General features: G+C 39.2%; 2 protein-coding genes across 3 annotated transcripts; one reads left to right on the top strand and one right to left on the bottom strand.

The window, feature by feature from the left end:
* Positions 1–607: 607 nt before the first annotated feature.
* Positions 608–5340, top strand: LOC311296269 (Rieske domain-containing protein). Of its 2 annotated transcripts, XM_084417948.1 has the most exons (4): positions 608–891; positions 1023–1181; positions 1635–1750; positions 4444–5340. In XM_084417948.1, the coding sequence occupies exons 1-4, from the start codon at positions 726–728 to the stop codon at positions 4540–4542; spliced, it is 540 nt and encodes a 179-aa protein (XP_084274074.1). In that variant the 5' UTR covers positions 608–725; the 3' UTR covers positions 4543–5340. The 2 variants fall into 2 exon arrangements, with proteins under 2 accessions (XP_084274074.1, XP_084274075.1); XM_084417949.1 differs by having other exon boundaries at positions 871–1181.
* Positions 5341–5349: 9 nt separating this feature from the next.
* Positions 5350–19396, bottom strand: cilp2 (cartilage intermediate layer protein 2). The gene is made up of 10 exons (XM_084417946.1): positions 19090–19396; positions 14830–14925; positions 14017–14286; positions 13707–13889; positions 12812–12964; positions 12405–12722; positions 11883–11991; positions 11240–11397; positions 7516–9946; positions 5350–7433 (listed from the first exon to the last, which is right to left on the bottom strand). Exons 1-9 carry the CDS (start codon positions 19151–19153, stop codon positions 7530–7532), a joined length of 3768 nt encoding a protein of 1255 aa, XP_084274072.1. The 5' UTR covers positions 19154–19396; the 3' UTR covers positions 5350–7433; positions 7516–7529.
* Positions 19397–20646: the final 1250 nt, after the last annotated feature.

The raw sequence follows: 20646 nt of genomic DNA, 5'->3' as shown, positions 1-20646 counted from the left end.
AAGCATCTTATATTAATCTAAATGCAAGCCAACATAAATGCTAGAAACCTACACTATATCAGCACAAATTATTCTGGAGAACAAAGTTGCATTGTGATGCACATTGTAGAATATGCTGCTACTAAGTTTTGGTGCATGGCTGATTATGCTTATGGAACTAATCTGACTTAAGTTATGCTGATTATGAATAATTGAGACAAAAGCGAGGGACACAGTTGATTGAGAATGGCTGATTGCATAACACAAAGGTGGACATCATAGCTTTGAGAAATAGCTAGGACATTGTGAAATAGCTTGATCTGTTTTTGTTATTTTTTTGTGTGTTGTTGTAGTCACTGAGAGCTTTATTCTTTGAGTTTGAGTTATGTATATTGTAATAAACCAGGCAGGGTAGGCTTGTTTTAATTTCCTTCCTTGTCCTCAATATTTTTGAGTACTACCAGAATGCTGTAAGTAAGCACCGTATCAGTCTGCATGAAACACACTTTTTTCCTCATTTACATTCAAAACTGCTTAGTATAAAAGTTTTTTTTTTAAATAGTTAATATCCACAAAGTATGATATGGTTATTTTTCAAGTCTTCCCAAGTTTTGGACCCTGATGAACAAACGGCTAAAACCTGCCAAACTTGTTGACTGGTTTGAGCTGTTCTTCCAGCCTGGTCATATGGTTTAGCAGGCTAGTTTTTTTTTTTAGAGGGGTTTTGACCATTTTAGCCTGTCAAGATGGGAGACCAGCTGAACACCAGCTTGGGCCAGGCAGGATTTGTTGTTGTTGTATTTCTTTTTCTCCCAGCAGGGTTGTTAAACGAGCCTTTGGAGACCCCTCTTTGGCGACAAGGCGCAGTGCAGCTTCCAGGAAGCGACAACCCGGCGACACCAGCGACTGTCGGTGAGCCGAGGAAGCGACAACCCGGCGACACCAGCGACTGTCGGTGAGCCGAATTACATCGCGTTGTTTATATCAAACAAGAAATACAACACGTTAATGAGCCGGTTAACCCACCTCCATGACTTCTCCAGAAGATGAGAGTGTTCCCTGGAGGCTAGTAGGGCCTGTGTCAGAGCTGTCCAAGAAACAATGCAGATTGATCTATTCATCTGATGGACGCGACGCGGATGTTTGTCTGTTTAATGTGAGCGGTGAATTCTTGGCGATGGACGCTCGCTGCGCCCATTCGGGTATGACAATGAATCATTGTATTATCTTATATCAGTTTTTAAAGCGCTAGAAAGGGACGTAAAGCTAGTTTAGCTAGCCAGCTAACTAGCAGCAATGACTTAAATGGTAAATATTAATTGTTTTGTCGGTTGTGCGATGTGTTCATTCTCCACGCACTATTTCATTAAATCACCATGGTAACCGTAGTTGCCTAAATTGTCAGTTACTTCACTGCGGTGCGTATGCTGTAAAACATTAATATTAGGCTATCTGTTGTCCTGCAAACGTAATAAGTTTTCAGGGTCTCTCACCTTTTTTTTTTTTTTTTTTTTTTTTGGGATATGATATTATATAGGATGATAATGAGCATTGTGTGGCAACATGTCTTTTCTGTTTTGATATGTATGTGACAAATAATATGTCTACACGTTAAATGCTATCTGAATTGTGAAATGAAGTATAATGACTTTCAGGAGGTCCGCTGTGTGATGGAGATATCGAGGAGGCCGATGGGGTTCTTAAGGTTTTCTGTCCTTGGCATGACTATGACTTCAATCTCAAAACAGGGAAATCGAGCACAGGTTTACAGGTAAAGCATTTTTTGGTTCAACATCATATTTAAAGGATTGTTCCAGGTTCATTACAAGTTAAGCTCAACAATAACATTTGTAGTATATTCCCAGACAGCGAAATAGTGTCGGCCCAGATCCGGCCCACATCTGGTACATATGGACTCCTCATGTACCAGTTGTGGGCCAGATCTGGGCCAACACCATGTTGCTGTCTGGGTTGTTGATTACCACAGAAAACTATTTCAACTTTTACCTTAGCAAAAATCTATGGAAGCTTGTTTCTGCCACGGAATAATAAAAAAAAAAAAATTACAACTTTTTTCTCAGAATTGTGAGATATAAACTTGCAATTGCGAGGGATATAAAATCGCAGTTCTGACTTTATTTCTCGCAATTTCGAGTTATCTCACTATTCTGACTTTTTTTTCTTGCAATTGCAAGTTTATATCTCACAGTCATATCTCAAAAAGTCTCAATTACCTTTTTTATTTTTTATTCCGTGGTGGAAACAAGCTTCCTTTAAAATCACTATTACAGTTGGACACTTACAATGGAAGTAAATGGGGCCAGGCAACAAAGGTTGATCGCAAGATGGCTAAAATATTACACAGGTTATCATGAGTGTGGTGAAATCCCTTAGTAATCTTGTCCAATCTTTCAAGGTTGTTGTCTTGACACCTCCTCTACAGGATACGAAGGGAACTGACATAACTCTCTTTCTTACATGGCGTTGAACGGGTAAATTGTCTGACTGTTCTCTTTAATCAGAAGAACATAACACTTGTGTTCTAGTTATCGACATACAGATCCAATGGCAAAAAAGAGAAATGGTCTTCAAAATAGTAATTATTTCAGCCAACATACCTCTGTTCAACACCTACAGATATTACATTGCTTTTGAACAGTAATCCCACTGTAAAAGTAAGAATTAATGTGCTTAAAAAAAAAAAAAAAGAGCTTCACATTTCGGCCTTCAAACTCTCCATATGCTGGCGCTGTTTACATACTTTTTTTAAACTAAGAGGCGGATCAAAATTATTTTCTGTGGTAACTCATTATACAACAAATGCTGTTGAAAATGCCTAATTTGTATTGACTCTGGAACATTCCTTAAAGGGATACTCCACTTTTTTTGGAAATAGGCTCATTTTACAACTCCCCCAGAGTTAAACAGTTGAGTTTTACCGTTTTCGAATCCATTCAGCCGAACTCCGGGTCTGGCGGTACCGCATGTAGCATAGTTTAGCATAGATCATTGAATCGGACAAGACCATTTGCATCTCTCTCAAAAAAATGACCAAAGAGTTTCGATATTTTTCCTATTTAAAACTTGACTCTTCTGTAGTTGAATCGTGTACTAAGACCGACGGAAAATGTAAAGCTGCGATTTTCTAGGCTGATATGGCTAGGAACTATACTCTCATTCCTGCGTAATAATCAAGAAACTTTGCTGCCGTACCATGGGTCCAGCAGGCGTAATGATATGACGCAGCGCCTGAAAATAGTCCCCAGCTCAGTAACTTCCAACGTGACCGGGACTAAGTTTATCTAACCTATTAGACCTATTTTCAGGCGCTGCGTCATATCATTACGCCTGCTGGACTCATGGTACCGCAGCAAAGTTTCTTGATTATTATGCAGGAATGAGAGTATAGTTCCTAGCCATATAGGCTTAGAAAATCGCGACTTTACATTTTCCGTCGGCCTTAGTACACGATGTAACTACAGAAGAGTCAAGTTTTAAATAGGAAAAATATCTAAACTCTTTGGTCATTTTTTTGAGAGAGATGCTAATGGTCTTGTCCGATTCAACGATCTATGCTAAGCTATGCTAAATGTGGTACCGCCAGACCCGGAGATCGGCTGAATGGATTCGAAAATGGTAAAACTCAACTGTTTAACTCCGGGGGAGTTGTAAAATGACCCTATTTCCAAAAAAAGTGGACTATCCCTTTAAAGTTATATCAGATGTGATTATGTTTGGATAATCAGCACATATGACAAGATCTAACTATGTTACTTTATATGAATCTCTAATATAAGTAGCATTTCTTGAATCAGTGAGATGCTTGTATGTTCCTCCTAGAGATCATTGTAAACACTAGATTTCATTACTCAGCAGTAAAGAGGCAGCAGTCAGCCAGTTAAGTTAAACAGTGATTCAGCCGATGATTCAGCGCCCCCGAAAAACACTTGTATTTTAAAATTAAAACCACATTTGTTGTGCCATCACTTTAACTCAGTATGGCACCAAACATTATCTCACGCGGTAATGGATTGTACATCAACAGAAACATACAGAAGGCACTGCTGCCAAACAGACGTTTGGAAAGTTCCTAAGAATTCAACTACCATCATTTCGGCACGTTTCAATTCAGCCAAGCATCTGCTTTTTTAATAAACAGACTAAATGTGTTCTCTCATGCTGCGAATAAATAATTGGGCGGTTGGACGTGACAGCGAACTCCGTCCAATCAATATAAGGCAAAGTCTCTGAAAACCAATCCATAATTACGACAGTCATCCTGGGGGGTTCGACACCTTGAAATGTTCAGTAATTAGACTCTATTCACCGGTTCACATCCACCGTGCTCGTATATCAAAGTACCTTCCTAGCTTTAGGCTTTTACAGCTGTGCAAGCAGAAATAGAGAGGCTTAGTTTTATTTCTCCTTCAAAATGTATAGTTTTTTTTCTTTTTCTGTTTTTAGCAACAAGTTTATGAAGTGAAATTGGAGGACGGCAACGTATACGTCAAGCACGCAAGCGAGCTCTCGCTACAGCCTTTCGGACAGGTCAAAGAGCACTGAAGTTCTTGGTTACTCTTGCCTTGAACTAAATCATCTGTTTGGCTCTAGTTACTGTGGGTAATATTTGAAAATGATCCAGAATTTTAGTTGAATAAACTTTCCTGTTCTCCATTGGAGCAGTTGTTAACGTTTGTGACAGTTTGTATATATACACTACGAATTAAAGATAAATTTAATGTTGTATGCAAATTGCTTCAAATGACACTAAAATGAACATTGTTTTCTGACATTTAGATGATATATTTTATGATTTATTTGAATTGTTATAAATGTAAATTGTCAATATTTATATGCAAGATTTATTGAACTCAGGGAAAATAAGGTCACAGATAGCGGCTTAATTATTCTTAGTTTTAGCTTCATAATCGTTAGTACTCTGGAGATGTTAATGTGTTTCTCTCTAGGGCTGTAATTAATGTTTACAGTTGTAACTTGCCATAATTATACATTCCTAGATCCAATCCTCTTGAGTGTCAGGTAGAAATGACTTTCACCGGAGGGAAAAAATTAAGTGACTTCCCCTAATTACTTTGTCGACTTGTTTTTTTTAATCTTATGATTCCATTATGATGTGTACTTGTCTTTGTTAAAAAAAATGACATATACATTCTTATTTCGAACATTCTTCCCATTTAAAGCAGCATCCTACTCCTATAAAATATAAATATATATTTATTTTTACAATTTGAAATATTTATGTGATGTTTTGCCTGCTTGTGATTTCTGGGTTGTTTTTAAAAAAAAAATTATTTACACATTTTGTATTTAACCTCGATGGAATAAAAACAATGTCAATAGAACATGTTTACAAGAGATCTTTATTTACATTCTGGTAAAACTGACAGACATTTTAATCCACAATTTACACAAAAAACTGGCTTTTGAGATAGCAAGGCAGGAAATTTCATGCAGTCTAAGCTACGATATGATTTGCATGGATTTGCAGCATTTGTTTTACGTAAGATGTTTGTGAAGCAAGCATGAAGAGATTTCCGAGAGCGCCGAGGCAACTATTCAACTCTCACTTTGTAGTGTAGACAATGCGTTATCAACGCACATTTTGCCAGAGGATATTCCTTGAAATTTTGTAGTCTCCCTGAGACCAGCCAGACAGTTGAAGCGAGGACAAACACTCTTTTGAAAGCTAACTGGAGGCCAACTTATAATTTTTTTAGCACCGTATTCATCCAATATCCACCTCGCCTCTGAAATATAAATGTACAGTATAGATATGCTGAAAGACCAAAGGTTACAATAACTGGATATATTACAAAATTACAGAAGTTTATTCAAGTTACAAATGTATGACTCAGCATCACTTATAGGTGAGACTGTCTGGGATAGAAAAAAACAAACAAACAAACGTGATTTTAGTTGTTTTAAGTGTGTACTTGGTGTACAGCAATGTGTTTTACAGTTTAAATGGGAAAAATGGATTAGAGGTACATGATATTTTATTTCCCTAATGAATCTAGATGGCCACAACAATGTGCTGTTAATGGCACAATTTAACATACTTTTTACATATTGCAGTCTGTTTTAATATCCGATTACATTTGGTCTTTTAGGAGAGTTCGGCAACTTTGCAAATAGTGATCAACTGCAATTTTAGAACAATTTTGCTACAATTTTATAGTGTACATTTCTTCATTGGATCATCTATGTTTTCTTTTTTCTTTTTTGACGTATATTGTTTAATTTAATTTTATTTCACAAAATTGTTTATATTACCTACCTGCACTGGGCAAGCTGTACACTTTGGAGACACAGACAATAAACTTTTCTGCATGATTTTTTATGGTCCATTAAACATTTTTTGTAAATGTCCATAGTTACTTCAGGGTGGTTTTAAAATACTGCAACTGCACTTATGTTGCATTGTCAGCTGGCTAAATGAGAGAAGGCTGCATTTGATTAGCAAGCTCAGATTCATTATATCTAGGTTAAAAAACAGGTACTATGTTATTAGAAATTCAGATATACACTTACTGAGGGAATAGCCCAACATTTTAAACAGACCTATGGCTGATTGGCTCATTACATAGGACGTTTTTGTTAGGACTCTCAAGTCATTATTGGAACACAATATTGCACTTTAGGAGACAACAAGAAACAAAATACAATCAGTTTACCCTAAAATCTAGACATCATACACTGAGATTTACTGTATTAGTTGGATTTCATATCAAAAGAAAACATTTAATTAGGCCAGCCATGCGATTAAAAGGATGAAGAGGGCATTTCAAAAAGGCGATGTTGCAAGTTAAGGCCATTTTATCATTCATTAAATGTCACCACATGTTTGTTAAATCTACCTTATTCTGTTAAGGGATGCAATTTTTTGGCTGGAGTCAGTCGTGCTTTGGTCAGACCGATAGTTGGCTAAATTACAACAAAAAGGAGGCGAGACAGAACAAGCATCTTTACTGCCTCAGGTCTAGTTCATTGCATCAATATGTCGTTGATGAAAGGATTAGCAGCTGTCACACTTGACCTTAACATACATACAAGTCTCCATACAGACTTGTCTCACCTATTTAGCCTGTAATCAATGGAAGACAAGGCACTTGATCAATTAGAGAAAATGAGTCAATAATCTAAAAGTAGGACACTCCACATAAGCACGTTTTGACATTTAAAATAAATAAATGACATCATCCTGTATTAGTATTTGGCCTAATCAAAAAATTAATGTCTTAAACAATGAAATAAACTTGAGAGGACAGTTTTCCATACACAAACAGAAAGAGTTTAAATGTGTTCGGATAAATCAGGTAAGGATTTTGCTCCGTTAGGACACAGCATCCAATATCACCCAGCTAGCCAAGTTTAGGATTTCCATTGCAGGTTTTTTTTTGTCTCATTTCTTCTTTCTTTTCAAACAGAAAAGCCTGTGTGTGGACAGAAAGCATACACTTAATTTTCATCAACATCTTGAAATTATTTTATAAAAAGTGCACTCGGAGAACTCACCCCTAAAGAAAGGCCTACTGTCTTGGTTGTGTCCTTGTAGCAGGTCTCCTTCTGTTAGTGTTCGTGGCTCTGCGGTTCTGGCTCCTGCCCTGTTGGCCAAAGGGGTAGGCCACCATTTGGGTTGACCCTCTTCTGACTTGTAGTCCCTGGGACTCCCTCATCTCCCGCGCCATCTGTGTTAGTGTTAGGCCAGGATTTGTTTGCAAGCGCTGGAATAAGCTCTCACGATTCACAGTTCTTTTAGGGCAGCTGAATGTTAGTGCCACTCCAGAATCTGACTTCATCTCCCTGGAAAAACCATCTGAAGTTCCATCAAAGCAACGGCCAATGGCGATCTCTTTGGCAACGCGTGGGTTCTGGTCTGTGACGGTGTATATTCCGTAATTGTGTCCAAGGGGATCAACAGGAGCTAACATATTGAATGCATGAGATTCATTGTTCTGAAGAACAGGAGGATGCTTTATCAGATACTCTTGCAGGAGACTGTTGATGCCTATCCGACGGCAGTTGCCTTGTGGAATCACAGAAATGAGTGACCTGTCTACACTACCTTGATCAAAGAGCATCCCGCTGCACTTGAACTCAAGACAAGCTGCAGAGGTGTTGGGATGGTTTAAGTCACGGGTACTACGAATGTCTCTGATGCCGTACAACTGACCCCTTGTTTGAGGATGAGTGCCACCAAGGTTTTTTGACCTTACCATGATTTCTGTTGCTCCATGAATCTTAACTTTGATGAAGCAAGCCCTGAACTCTTGTGGATTTGGCCACCAGGAAAGGTAGTCCCCAGTCCAAGATGTGAGGTCACTCTCCTGAAAGGGTACCACGTTGTACTCGTACTTATCTTTTTCGACACGGAAGAAACGAAAGTGGTTGGCATCAACAGGTGCATTTTCACATGAAATTAAACTCTGGTAAGGATAGATTGGACCGTTCGTTTCATCAAAATTGTTAGGGTTTGGTTTGGCCAGGTTGATTCGGAAAGCTGTTTTCTTAAGTGCTGGATCCTCATGATCTGAGCGCTGGTAATCTAACTTCCCTAAGTAAGGCTGAGACACTCCAATAATGTTTGGGTTCATTTTTGGCATTGAGGGGGCTGCTTCCAATTCCTCACCTCCCATTATTGCCGTGACATAAGCCGTGTACGCGTCAGCCCTCTGAGCATCGCAGAAAGCTGGAAGACAAGCACCGTTTGGTCCTGTTATCACACTATCAAAGCGACCCCATGCCCTTGGATTTGACGAGTAACCAGGCTTGGGCTCCAGGTTTATCAAGTTTATTACTACTCCTTCTATTTGCTCGCTGGGCAGGAACTTGTCGTTCATGTACGCCCTCACCTTGACATAGCAGCGGCGATTTTCAGGTACATCGAGATTGAACAATCTACGCTCCCTGATTTCCATATTTCCTATTAGGAAAGTGCGCTCCTCTCGTTTATTCCTCCCACTGCCAGCAATGGTGCTTTGTGTGGGTTGAAAGTTACTTTCCTCCTCCCAAATGCCTGTGTCAGGATTGAGGGACCAGAGTTTCATATTAGGAATGTGCTCCTGCATTTTAACATGCTCTGTATCGAGGAGAACTTGGACAGCGCCGGCTCCTAGAACCTCCTGATTTGCCCCATCTCGGAAATCTACTGCAAACATTCCGTATGTCCTGAGAGGGAGCATGTCTCCTTCATCGTCTACAAAGTTGAGATCACCAGGGGCAGCAGCAGCCATGGTAATGTTGCGTGGGTCAAGGAATGTGACGCTGGCCTTAACGGTCCCTTCATACACTTCCCCAGTGTTTTTATGGAAAGAGTTTGGAGGTATGACCAGTTGACCGATAGGGTCCTCGCCTTTAATTTCACCTAGGTAAATGGTATTGCTTTCTGCAGCATTGATATCAACAGGTTCCTGCTTCCTCATCACTTTTACATCATGATAGACTGCACCTCCTCTTTTGTCAAAAATAAAAACCTTGATTGTGTCAATGAACTTCTGAGAAGGGTCGACAAAGTTTACCACAAGACGCTGTGTGTCTGGAGACACCTGGATTGTGAACCCACCCTGATATCCTGTGGTACCTATCCGTTCCTTCCCTATGTAAATGTATCCAAAGCGAAGGGGTTCATCATTGTCTGTCGCCACCACCCTGCCCCGTACAAGGACTTTGGGCTCCACACAGGTCTGGCAGCCACATTCACTCACAACCTTGATAGGCAGGGTGTAACGGCCACAGTTGATCTCTCTAGTGTCCAGTTGTTTGACCCCACAGCAGAAGCCGGATCCATCCCTGCAGCGCATATCAAAGTCCAGCGACCCAGGGCATTTGTTGTGTGGACAGCGACCTGCATTGTAAAACTTGGAGTCTGTTCCTGGCTGCTTGCAGTCAAATGGCAATTTGATCAAGTGAGAATCAGGTGTCGAGTTGCATGCTGGTGATCCTTTAGCTGTGAAAACAAAATGCGAGGTCAGTGTGCTACATTTTCAATGCATACAGAATATTTACGGGCACTGTAAAAATGTTGTTTTCTTAAATATTTAAATATATGTTAAAACAGATCAATTTACTTTGAATTTTTTTTTGTTTATTTAAAAAATTAAGTTTATTTTTTCTTATCCCACTGGCTTTTTCCTTTTTTAAGCGTAAAACTCACAAAACTTTGTAAGATTAATTCTTAAAACAGAGAGAAAGAAAATTCTATCTAGAAAGTATATTTTCCTTGTAATAAAGATATTTTGATAGTATTTTGTAAAAAAAAATGTTTTACAAAAATATTTTACAGTGTTAGTTGAAATTTACTAGCCGCATACTTTACATACCACTTTGTTTTAAAGCAAAATCTTAATTAGTTTTGAAAAAAACTGCCTCCAATAATATGGTAATGAATGGAACATTGCGAACAAATAAAACTGGGTCACTGAACTTGGAAGCCTGAAAAGGGAGTCTGATGACTTGCCAAAGTATTGTTTCTGATTAAATTAAATCTCATTCTGTAACCATATTAATGACTGCTGTCATTATTGTCACATTACCTCTCCATTGTAAATGCTGTTCATTTATTCATTAGAGAGCTGTTTTTTCCTTTAAAATGACACTTATTGGAGACAGCAACCATGTAATCTTATTTGAGGTTGATGAAATTGAATTTACAGAAAACTTTCCTCCTGTAGCTGTTGTTTAAATGCATGAGTGAATACAAAACACATTAATCATATTCCATTAAGAATCCTGCTGTGACAGGTGTAAGTGTTTCATTCAGCAAAGCACATTTCATATGCCATAATGATTAAGAAGCAAAGAGATCCCTCAGACAAAGTCTAAGGCTGATTGCTTTAGCACACGTTTTCAGCAGACTATTTCTGACAATCTATATCTTGGATAATAAGCATCATGGGAATTTTCTAAATGTGCCGTTATGTGCGCAAAAGTAGAAATACATACTTGTCTGAGGATGAAAAAACAGGATTTATTGAAGAGCTTGGATTTCACTTTAATATGGAGAGTTTGTGGGATTTAAGGATTTTAGTCTGCTCACAACGACTTCTTGCCAGTCCTTCCCTGTTTAGAAAGTGGTAATTTCTACCAACTTAAACATAATAAAACATTGTACCGCACATGTCACTAGACATTATAGACTTTAATATTTCATTGGAGACCTCAATATTTAATGGGATTATTTTTCTTCTTTAGGGACATTTTAACATATCCCTCTTGCCCTCTAAAATGGTTTTGCACTTACCGAAAACAGTGAGGACGGCTGAAGTAGACTTGATGCTGCCTGTCAGACTAGTTGCTTTGCAGTGATATTGTCCTGACTGCTCTGTCTTCAGGTCCCGCAATATCAAATCTTCATCGTACTTGTATTTTGTGCGATTCAATAAAGTTCCATTGTGATACCTTTGAATCAAACAAACGAACAAAATTGTAACTAAGACATTAACGCCATATGTGACCCTGGACCATGGTCTTATGGGTCATTGTTTTAAAATTGACTTTTACACATCATCTAAAAGCTGAACAAATATGCTTTCCATTGATGTATGGTTTGTTAGGATATGATAATATTTGGCCGAGACAACTATTTGAAAATCTGGAATCTGGGTGCAAAAAAAATCTAAATATTGAGAAAATCGCCTTTAAAGTTGTCCATTTCTGTTGGCGATTTTGCTGCATCCACTCACAAAAATAATTTTTGATATATTTAAGGTAGGAAATTTACAAAATATCTTCATGGATCATGATCTTTACTTAATATCCTAATGATTTTTGGCATAAAAGAAAAATCGATGATTTTGACCCATACAATGTTTGTTGGCTATTGCCAAAAATGGTCCAGGGTCACATATGTCAGAAAATCTAATTATAAACATCATTGTTTTTACCAGTAATATTTGTCAGGTTTTGGTGTTCCTGTTGCTCTACAGCAAAGGGTTGCACGTTGTCCCTCATAACGTACTTTGTCTTCAGGATGTTTCTCAATATATGGCTTTTCTGTAAGACATAAAACAGAGAAACCAATAATTCAACAACTTACGGTAAGATTAGTTCAAATTAAAGGGTTAGTTCACCCAAAAATCACTTCGATTCAGAAGGCATTTATTAACCCCCTGGAGTCGTATGGATTACTTTTATGATGGATGGATGTGCTTTTTTGGGCTTCAAAATCTATTCACTATTCACTCCCATTATAAAGCTGGAAAGAGCCAGGATATTTTTAATATAACTCAGATTGTGTTTAGCTAAAAGAAGTCATATACACCTAGGATGGCTTGAGAGTGAGTAAATTATGGGATCATTTTCATTTTTGGGTGAACTAACCCTTTAAGTTATCAATGTGGGATAATTAATATCCAAATTCTGTGTATTAATATTATAACTTTTTCACGTTTTCTTAATTTCTTTACCTGAGGATTGTAAGACGGCCCGTACCCAGAGTTCATCAGTGCTGTTGATGGAAACAGGGAGAGTGATGGGTGCAAATTTATCCTTCCTTATGACTACTCGGGTCTGAGGGTTGGTGCACAGTCCTTCAATCTTGAAGTGACCCTTGGCATCAGTGTGGGCACGGATGACCTTGGCTTGGCTGGCCAGAGCCACTGTGGCGTTAGCCACTGGGACACCTGTGACGCTGAAGACCTCCCCTTGTAGTGTCTGTCCATCGCAGATACAGTAGCTGCAGTCCTTATTGGGACGTCCCCCAGGACAGACACGTTTGCATGCCACTGTAAAAAATAAAATAGGCGTTTTGATTTCAAGGTAGCAACAAATATTATGGCTTTTCAAAGATTGTGTGTTTTGTAATACACAATACCTGGGCATGGATTTCCACACTTTTGGACCTCTACTGGTCGTCCTGTACATTGAATTTTAGTTGAAGATCTGTGACATGTCCTACGTCTTGTCCTGCGTCCCTTCCCACAGGTCACTGAGCAAGCACTCCATGAACCCCATTGGCTCCACAAGGCTGTTTAGTCGAGATTTGAGGGAAAATAGTGGTTAATTAACATAACTAGATCGCAACGTCTTGGCAAACACCCACAACGCCCTAGAATCACGGTGGCAAGTTTTGCACATGAAAATGCCACGTTATTTTACTATTTACATTTACATTTATTCATTTAGCTGACGCTTTTATCCAAAGCGACTTACAATTGCTATATATGTCAGAGGTCGCACGCCTCTGGAGCAACTAGGGGTTAAGTGTCTTGCTCAGGGACACATTGGTGTCTCACAGTGGATTCGAACCCAGGTCTCTCACACCAAAGGCATGTGTCTTATCCATTGCGCCACACCACCCCCCACACCATTTAAAAATATGATGTATGTGTGCGTGTGTGTGTGTGTATACAGAAATGTCATACTGCATTTTGACATCTCTGCCAGCGATTTTATTGATTTTATGATCAAAGACATCAAAGCTTAGTCTGTACATACAGAAACATGTTAAGGTTTAACCAGCTAATTGGGCACCACATGTGTCATGTAAATGTCAGCAGGATGTGATCGCTCTCGAGGATCATGAGTGGAAAATAAGCATCATTTCTGAGTTGATTGTCATAATAATTTAGGTGATTCAAAAAGCGTCAAAAACAAACCTTTGGACGCATCAATGAAGAGCACACAATGAGCGCGTGACACCTCGCTGCTGTTTAAAAATCTGCTGGAAAATGTTTAAACCAACAAATTCATATTTGTTGTTTGTTTACCTTGACATGGTGGGGTTGAGCACTCTCTCCGTTCGATGTGAGGTCCCACGCAGACGGGCGAAAGCAGCAAGGGAAGAGGTTGTGTGCTCATGCATTTCCTCTGACGAACTTGGATGCCAACATCATTACAGGCGGTGGCAGAGCAAGGGGTCCATTCGCTCCAGTCGGTCCAGTATGAGTGGACTTAAGAAACAAACAAAAAAAAACTCATATGTTAAAATGCATAACACTCATGTGTTAAAATGATGCATATGCCTCCATATGGAATACACTTCTCTACGTTGATGGATTGTCTCTTGACTAATTGTACCTGGTGGACACTGGAATCGCACATGATAGTTGGAGCAGCTGCGACCAAATGGCTGCTCCTTATTGATGCACCAGAAGCCTTTCTCCAGACTGGAATGGACCACCTCCCCTGTATCCGCAGCTGCAACCCAGTCCGTGGTACGGGCCTCCATGGCTACAGGTCGTGAGCAAACCCTTTCCCGATAGTAGAAGCGAATGGCTTCTAACCTCTCATAGTCGCCGTTTCCTCCCGGATGGTCGATATTGAACCAGGATGTCCACTCGGTCACGCCTGGGTTACACAAAACAAAGATCAGAGTAAGATGTTTTACAAGAACTGTATGCTCTTACCAGTGATCCAAAGATGTGAAGAAAGAGAGTTTCCAGATTACGTCAAATTTCTGCCCCATTGTGCTCGGTTTACTCCAAGAGATTAGTCTAGCTTTTTAGCATCATATTAAAATACAATCCGTGTCTCACAAAAGTGCTTGTTGCTATATGTCTAACTATCCCATGGGAGGTATGAATCAGATGACGTTATTCGAGGCAGAGAGAGCTGCCTGAATTGTCTAAGAGACAACTTATTCTTTTTCTCCAATTAGGAACATGTGTAAACTCATTTACACGTAAATGAGTCAATGTCTAATTGTTTCAGCATTGCAGTGGCTATATGCCTTCATCATTAAGGCTCACATTTAATGAAGACGGATGACTCCATATATCATTACATCACAATTTTTAGCATCACAAAGATCCACAACGCGGTTTGGATCAAATAGGACGCCACAAATTAGTTGATTGCATAAAGAGAGCATGTTAATATATCCATAACTACCTGTGGTCTGTGGTTCCACAAGGCTGTTGTAAGCCAGCTTTCTGTTCCTGTCCGTTTGGTTTAACCTCCGAAGATGTGAGCTGTCCCAGATGGGTCCTGTGGGAATGCAAACTTTATTACAGCGCACTCAACAAAGGTGCTACCAAAGGAACATTGGCTGCGACTAAATCTACAAGGAACACTGACCTCCTTAGGGACTAACAAAATTTGGTCTTAAAAAGTTGGACACAAAATTTGTTTGATCTATTACAGTGCAATATCATTTGCAATGTAATAGATCAGAAAAACTCATTCCTTGCACGTTCCTTAGGTTGCAGACACCGTCTGCGAATGTGATCGGAAAATCCTGCTCGGATTCGTGGTAAATGGAATGTGTGCTAAAGACATTCAATATTTAAGTACTGATTTTTTTTTTTTTGTGCTCTTGGCATCGGTGCCACCAGAGTCCAAGTGGCCTACTTTTATCGGCTCAGCATCCCTTGGCATCTACGGCCCTTCTGAACCACGTCCAACCAGTTTTGAGTTAGCACCTGATATCTGATCTCATGATTGGCCTGAGGAGGACACATTTGGTCCATTTCTGCACTGTATCTCTTTCCGCTCTGTCTGGTCACATCGGGAGATGCTGCAAACATATGGTAGTGGAGCACGCACGATGGCTTGATCCCCTACATCCATTCTCAAACTAATCTGGAGACACTTACTAGCCAGGGCCCCAAAGCAGAAGATAGAGTAATGGGTACAAACACATGGTGTCTCATGCTTTCTAGATGACACATTACCAGAAGATACACTCCCACATCCCAGGCGGAGGACAGTGGGCCTCTGGTGCTTCATGCTGACTGTCCTGCCTGTCAAAGGTAAATCCCTGAACCACTTTCCAGAACTTGCTTATAGTGTGCTGTGATAAGGAAATCATAGACTGAGGGATTCATTCACCAATGCCATTACTTTTTTTTTCCCAAAGGCGACGTGTCCCACAGATATAGCCAAGCCTAACATGCTCAAGTAGAAACAGCACAGTGTCTTGACAGTGGATCGTTACTGGCTTTACTCAACACACACTGAAGCGCTTATCTGCGGCAGACATGTCAGTCACTGTAGAAGCTTTGCAGGACTTACTCCAAGCCACCATTACTGTGATTATATGCCTCTCAAATACTGCATTGATTTACCTTGCAGGTTCACCTGAAAGAGAGCCTGACATTCCCAAAGTATAGATCACAGAATATGAGAATGTCATTATTTCAATTATACACTTATCCTGAGTGGCCTGTTGGCATTGAGTCGCTTTTAAACCACTTTTCTAAATACCACAAAAAAATAATGATTAAGAAATGATGAATGATCATTTCAGTTGTCTGCGCCATTTGATGTTATTCAGATAGCTAGCTAGGTTCTCTTCAAACTCTTCAATCGTGATAGTAAAGGGCTTTCAAACCAAGGATGATAAATGCAGTGATAACTATAATCATAACTTTTTAAAGAGCACAAGCATTGAAAGCAGCAAACAACATAACTGCAGTGTGCACTTTAATATACAGAACGTCATCATCTCCTGTTGCAGTGGATGCTATTATAGTTATTGTTATAGATATCGTTCTTGGTGTGAGCAGGCCTCAACTGATCTGAAAGAGACAATCAAACATAGAACAAGACAAGTATTCAGTAAGAACAAGACATGGAACAAGTATTCAGTAATGCCTGAAAATTGGTTGGTGAATTGTGATCACAACAACCAATGACGTCAAGCTTGAATACATAGCATCTGCGTTGCATAGGCTATGGCTTAAACCCAAAGTTTTTCCAAAAACTTGAACAATAAATCTTTATAAAGGCCACCAATATAATTAGCACTAACCGCATCACATAATATAGTCTGTTTTATTCCAGGACGGAAGAACTGCGTGTCCATGGCCTCAGGGGCATTATTAGGATCAGGTGTGTAAAAATTATTTACCTTGCAGTGGAAACTAGCAACTATTTATATATCAGTGTCCTCCTAACATAGACTGACACCCTGCCCTCCCATAACAAACCACTCGTGCCCAGTTTATATTGGGAGATGGCTCTCACACAAGAGGGTCATTTAAACTTCATTCAGCAATTTTTTTTATTGTTTTGTGCTGCCAGGGGTTTCAGCCCACAATATAAAGTGCAGTATCATTACTATTTTAGGACTTCTCGCATCACCTCATAAAGCCTGCAGTGTCCAATAGCCATTCTCAGACAATTAATCCATTCACGCAAATAACAGTCTGTGGCCTTTTAATAAGACATTCCCCATTTTTAATGTGCGTTTAGAGTATTGCTACCCAAGCCAGAAGCTAATCAAAAAACATGCAAGGGTTGGATTTTAATAAAACAGCTACGTCAAAGCTGTGGCAAAGTGGTTAGCGAGCATGCTGTAGACGTGCTGCTTATGCGGGAATCATTTTTGGTCCCCTCTTCTGTTCCGTCTGTAAATAAAAGCCTCCCAGGATAGATTTAAAAACATGGGAAAATTTAGCTGGCTTATCCTTTCTGAACGTTTTTTTCCCAGGTTCCTCCAAAATGGAAAGGTAAATCATTTTGGCATGTTATGTAATCCCTTTGACAAAGCGCTATAGTGCTAACCCACACATATGTATTCGGGCGAGTGCGAAAACACTGGGATGTCTTTAACGCGGTATACAAGGTTGGTAACAAGTAAGGATTTGTATTGAAATCAGAGGCATTTCATTTAAGAAGGCAGTGTGCCCGGGCAGTGGTCTCAAAATTGCATTCCACATCCCATCGTGTTTTAATGAATGCAAATGCGAGCTCCAAAGTGGTTTTGTCTGTGTGTTTATCCTGCGTCGGCAAACATGTGGAAGTAGTTTTGTGCATCTGGCACATGTCCTGGCTGAGGTGTGCTCGAATGGAAGATGGTGAGCTCTGTCTGATTGGGTTGAGAAGAAGATTAGAAGACACCAACTGTTCCACAGACTCTGAGGGGTCATGCATCTGTGCTCTATTATTCTAAACTGAACTGCCTCATTGTCACTGCATAATAATGATATCATAGCCAGATTTTTTTAAATGATCTGGATTAGTTTCCCTCGTCTTTGAACTGTTATTTGAACTATATATATATTTGAACTATATATATGCTATATAACTTTAAGTTAAAACAACAATATTTTGTACAGTGTACGTTTATATTTTTATTATGTAGCCTATTATGTTTATTATTATTATTATGAGTATTAAGAATCACATTTGTTCGTTTAACCACTTAATTTTTTAGCCACTTCACGGAAAAGAGCGAAATTGAGATGTGTAACCTCTCGCACATTACCTTTGATCCCTCTATCCACCCTCTTTTCCACATCAAAGCAACAGAAATCGATGTAACGGGCAGCTGAACTTCAGAGCAAAGTGAAACATCTGGAGAATGAATCGTTTGAATGGAGCAGATTACAGAGTGGCAATATTTACTTTGGCGCGTTGAAAATGTCTTCGCCGTGCCCTGGATGAAACTGGCACGGACGCGCGGGCTTGCAGCTCATTACCGGATGACTGAGCGACATCTGGTTATTTAAAACCGAATTTTAGTCCTAAAGATTTTTAAAAGCCTTGACTTAGACCTCAGAAATGTCAGGCGCTATTTTCCGTGCCTGCTGTCGACTCGTGTTGGGAAACAGGTAATAAATTCCGCAGAGAGGTTGAGGACCGGAGACCACTGTGGAGTGACAGTGAACGGGGGATAAACCGGTGCTGCTCCAAATTTTAGTCTGGGGCGGCAGTTTCCCAGTATTTCGCGACAATCGGTCATTCAAATAGCCTAATGAATAGGCTACCTCTACAGTCATACTTTTTCCAAAGCAAAGACGTTTGAATGACGCTGTGACCGAATCAGAAATAGTCTAGTGCTGCTTTGTGATACATTTACTATTTTGTATAAGCTTTTTGGTTGAAATGTCATCAATTGCTAAATGATACACTTCTGTTCCCATGTCAGAACACCTTAATAGAATTAGATGATAGTTGCTTAAAATTTTATAATTAGTAGCCTAACAGCTTTCTTTACAAAGTGTCAATTAATAGCCTATGCAATGAGTCAAACACAAGCAGATTTGTAAGCAAATTTACTAAAGATCACTCCAGCCATGTGAGTTAATAAACCTCTCACAAGCAAACAAGCTTTTTATGTGCTGACAGCTGTACCAAACTATTATTAATTAATGACATCCTTACATGTTCTATAGGACAGTTATGAGATTATTTAAATTACATTACCTTGTGCCAGTGACACAACAAAGAAGGTAGACAGCACCGACGTCAAGACTGTGAAGTCCCACATAGTGCCACTGTCACTGATGGGCAGCTGTTGGTAACAAAAAAATAAATTAAAGAAACACACTCACGCACAAAAAGAAAAAGTTTTTTGAGAGACTTGACCAATGAATTAGTTTCCCCAGTCTTTCAATATCAAGTCTGATAGTTTTGTGAAGTTCCCAGAGTTTTAAAAGACAGGATGGAGTGGAGAATGGTCCGGACCAGCCCCCTCACGCTCGCCATTGGCCGGTGCGCTAACATCTGTGTCCTTATATCATTCCAACAGACAAAAAACAACAGGCAGAGATGTAGGAGAAAGGTGAATGTTGCAACAGAAAAAATGATATGTTTGTGTTTTTAATCAAGATATGCTGCATTACCAGAGATCTGTGTGCTTGAGCAGAACAATAAATCACATTGTGTGTTTTATTATGTTCTGGCCTGGCGCATTACATCATTTCAACCACAAATGAAGATGTTAATGTGATGGCAGCAGATGGATTGAATTTTTTAAAAATCTGTTTATTTGATAATGGAGTTTTCATATTTTACTGACATGCAACTGTTAAGCATTTCAGGAATGTTCCTCCAATGTTCAGCGACAGTAAAATGACTGTTGCAAAAATAGGTGCATACAAAGGGAGTTGCAAACAGCTGAATGGTTCAAAATTTCCAACTGTCACAGACACTGATTCACAATAACTAGTTTGCATTGTTTGAAGATGAAGTGTGCAATATTGTTCTGTTAATATCTCGGCGTAATGCGTAGACAACTAAAAATAAGACAAGTGCATAAAAGATGGTGTGAAATTGGAATAAAATTTTGTGGGAGTGTTCAGGAAACCTGTTTGAAACTAATTATTCGGTATAATGCCACAAGTTGTGCAGAAATTACATACCTCACCTTAATTTTTTTAACTACAATTTTGACTAATAACGACAAGTCGATAACGATTAATGGTTGATATTACTATCTAAACAAATTACGGTCATGACAGCTCTCAGAGTGTTTGGCACGGTAATGGATTTGGCAATGTTGATATGTTTGGTCTTGGCGGAATAAATCTTACCCATAGCAGATCTATACAAGTGGAGCTGGGGAAGGTGGAGGGTTTCTAAAAGTGCGCTGCAAACTAATGCTGACCAAGTATTTGAAAGTTGAGCAGCGAGCTCATTGGCTACTGATACAGCAGGAAACCAATCAGCTGTGCCCTATAGAGAATGATGTGATTGCAAGCAGGTTGAGTTAAGAATGGGTTAAGAATCAGCCTGCGCCATCTAGAGTTTCATGACAGAGCTTTGTATTAAAAATAAAACACTAAAATCAAAAATCTATTGAAACGCTAAATAGAATTTAGGCATAAAATGTAGATTGATTTTTAGATTTACTAAAGATATATTTAAATTGTTGAACTTTAAGAGTGCATTAGATGACAGCAAAGGCAATCTAAATGTAAAAATAGAAGAAATGAGCATATATCTCCAACATTGATTGATAATAATAAACTAAAAGAAATC

Source organism: Rutilus rutilus, assembly GCF_951802725.1.
Source record: "Rutilus rutilus genome assembly, chromosome: 8".
Lineage (NCBI taxonomy): Eukaryota > Metazoa > Chordata > Actinopteri > Cypriniformes > Leuciscidae > Rutilus > Rutilus rutilus.
This window is presented reverse-complemented; position numbering and strand designations above follow the sequence as displayed.

Coding starts and splice junctions, on each gene's coding strand:
- LOC311296269 (XM_084417948.1), top strand. CDS start 726: ATGGGAGACCAGCTGAACACCAGCTTGGGCCAGGCAGGATTTGTTGTT. Junction 892..1,022: donor GGCGACACCAGCGACTGTCG/GTGAGCCGAGGA, acceptor TGACTTCTCCAG/AAGATGAGAGTGTTCCCTGG. Junction 1,182..1,634: donor CGCTCGCTGCGCCCATTCGG/GTATGACAATGA, acceptor AATGACTTTCAG/GAGGTCCGCTGTGTGATGGA.
- cilp2 (XM_084417946.1), bottom strand. CDS start 19,153: ATGTGGGACTTCACAGTCTTGACGTCGGTGCTGTCTACCTTCTTTGTT. Junction 14,926..19,089: donor TGTTGTGTCACTGGCACAAG/GTAATGTAATTT, acceptor GCATTCCCACAG/GACCCATCTGGGACAGCTCA. Junction 13,890..14,016: donor GCGATTCCAGTGTCCACCAG/GTACAATTAGTC, acceptor TTGTTTCTTAAG/TCCACTCATACTGGACCGAC.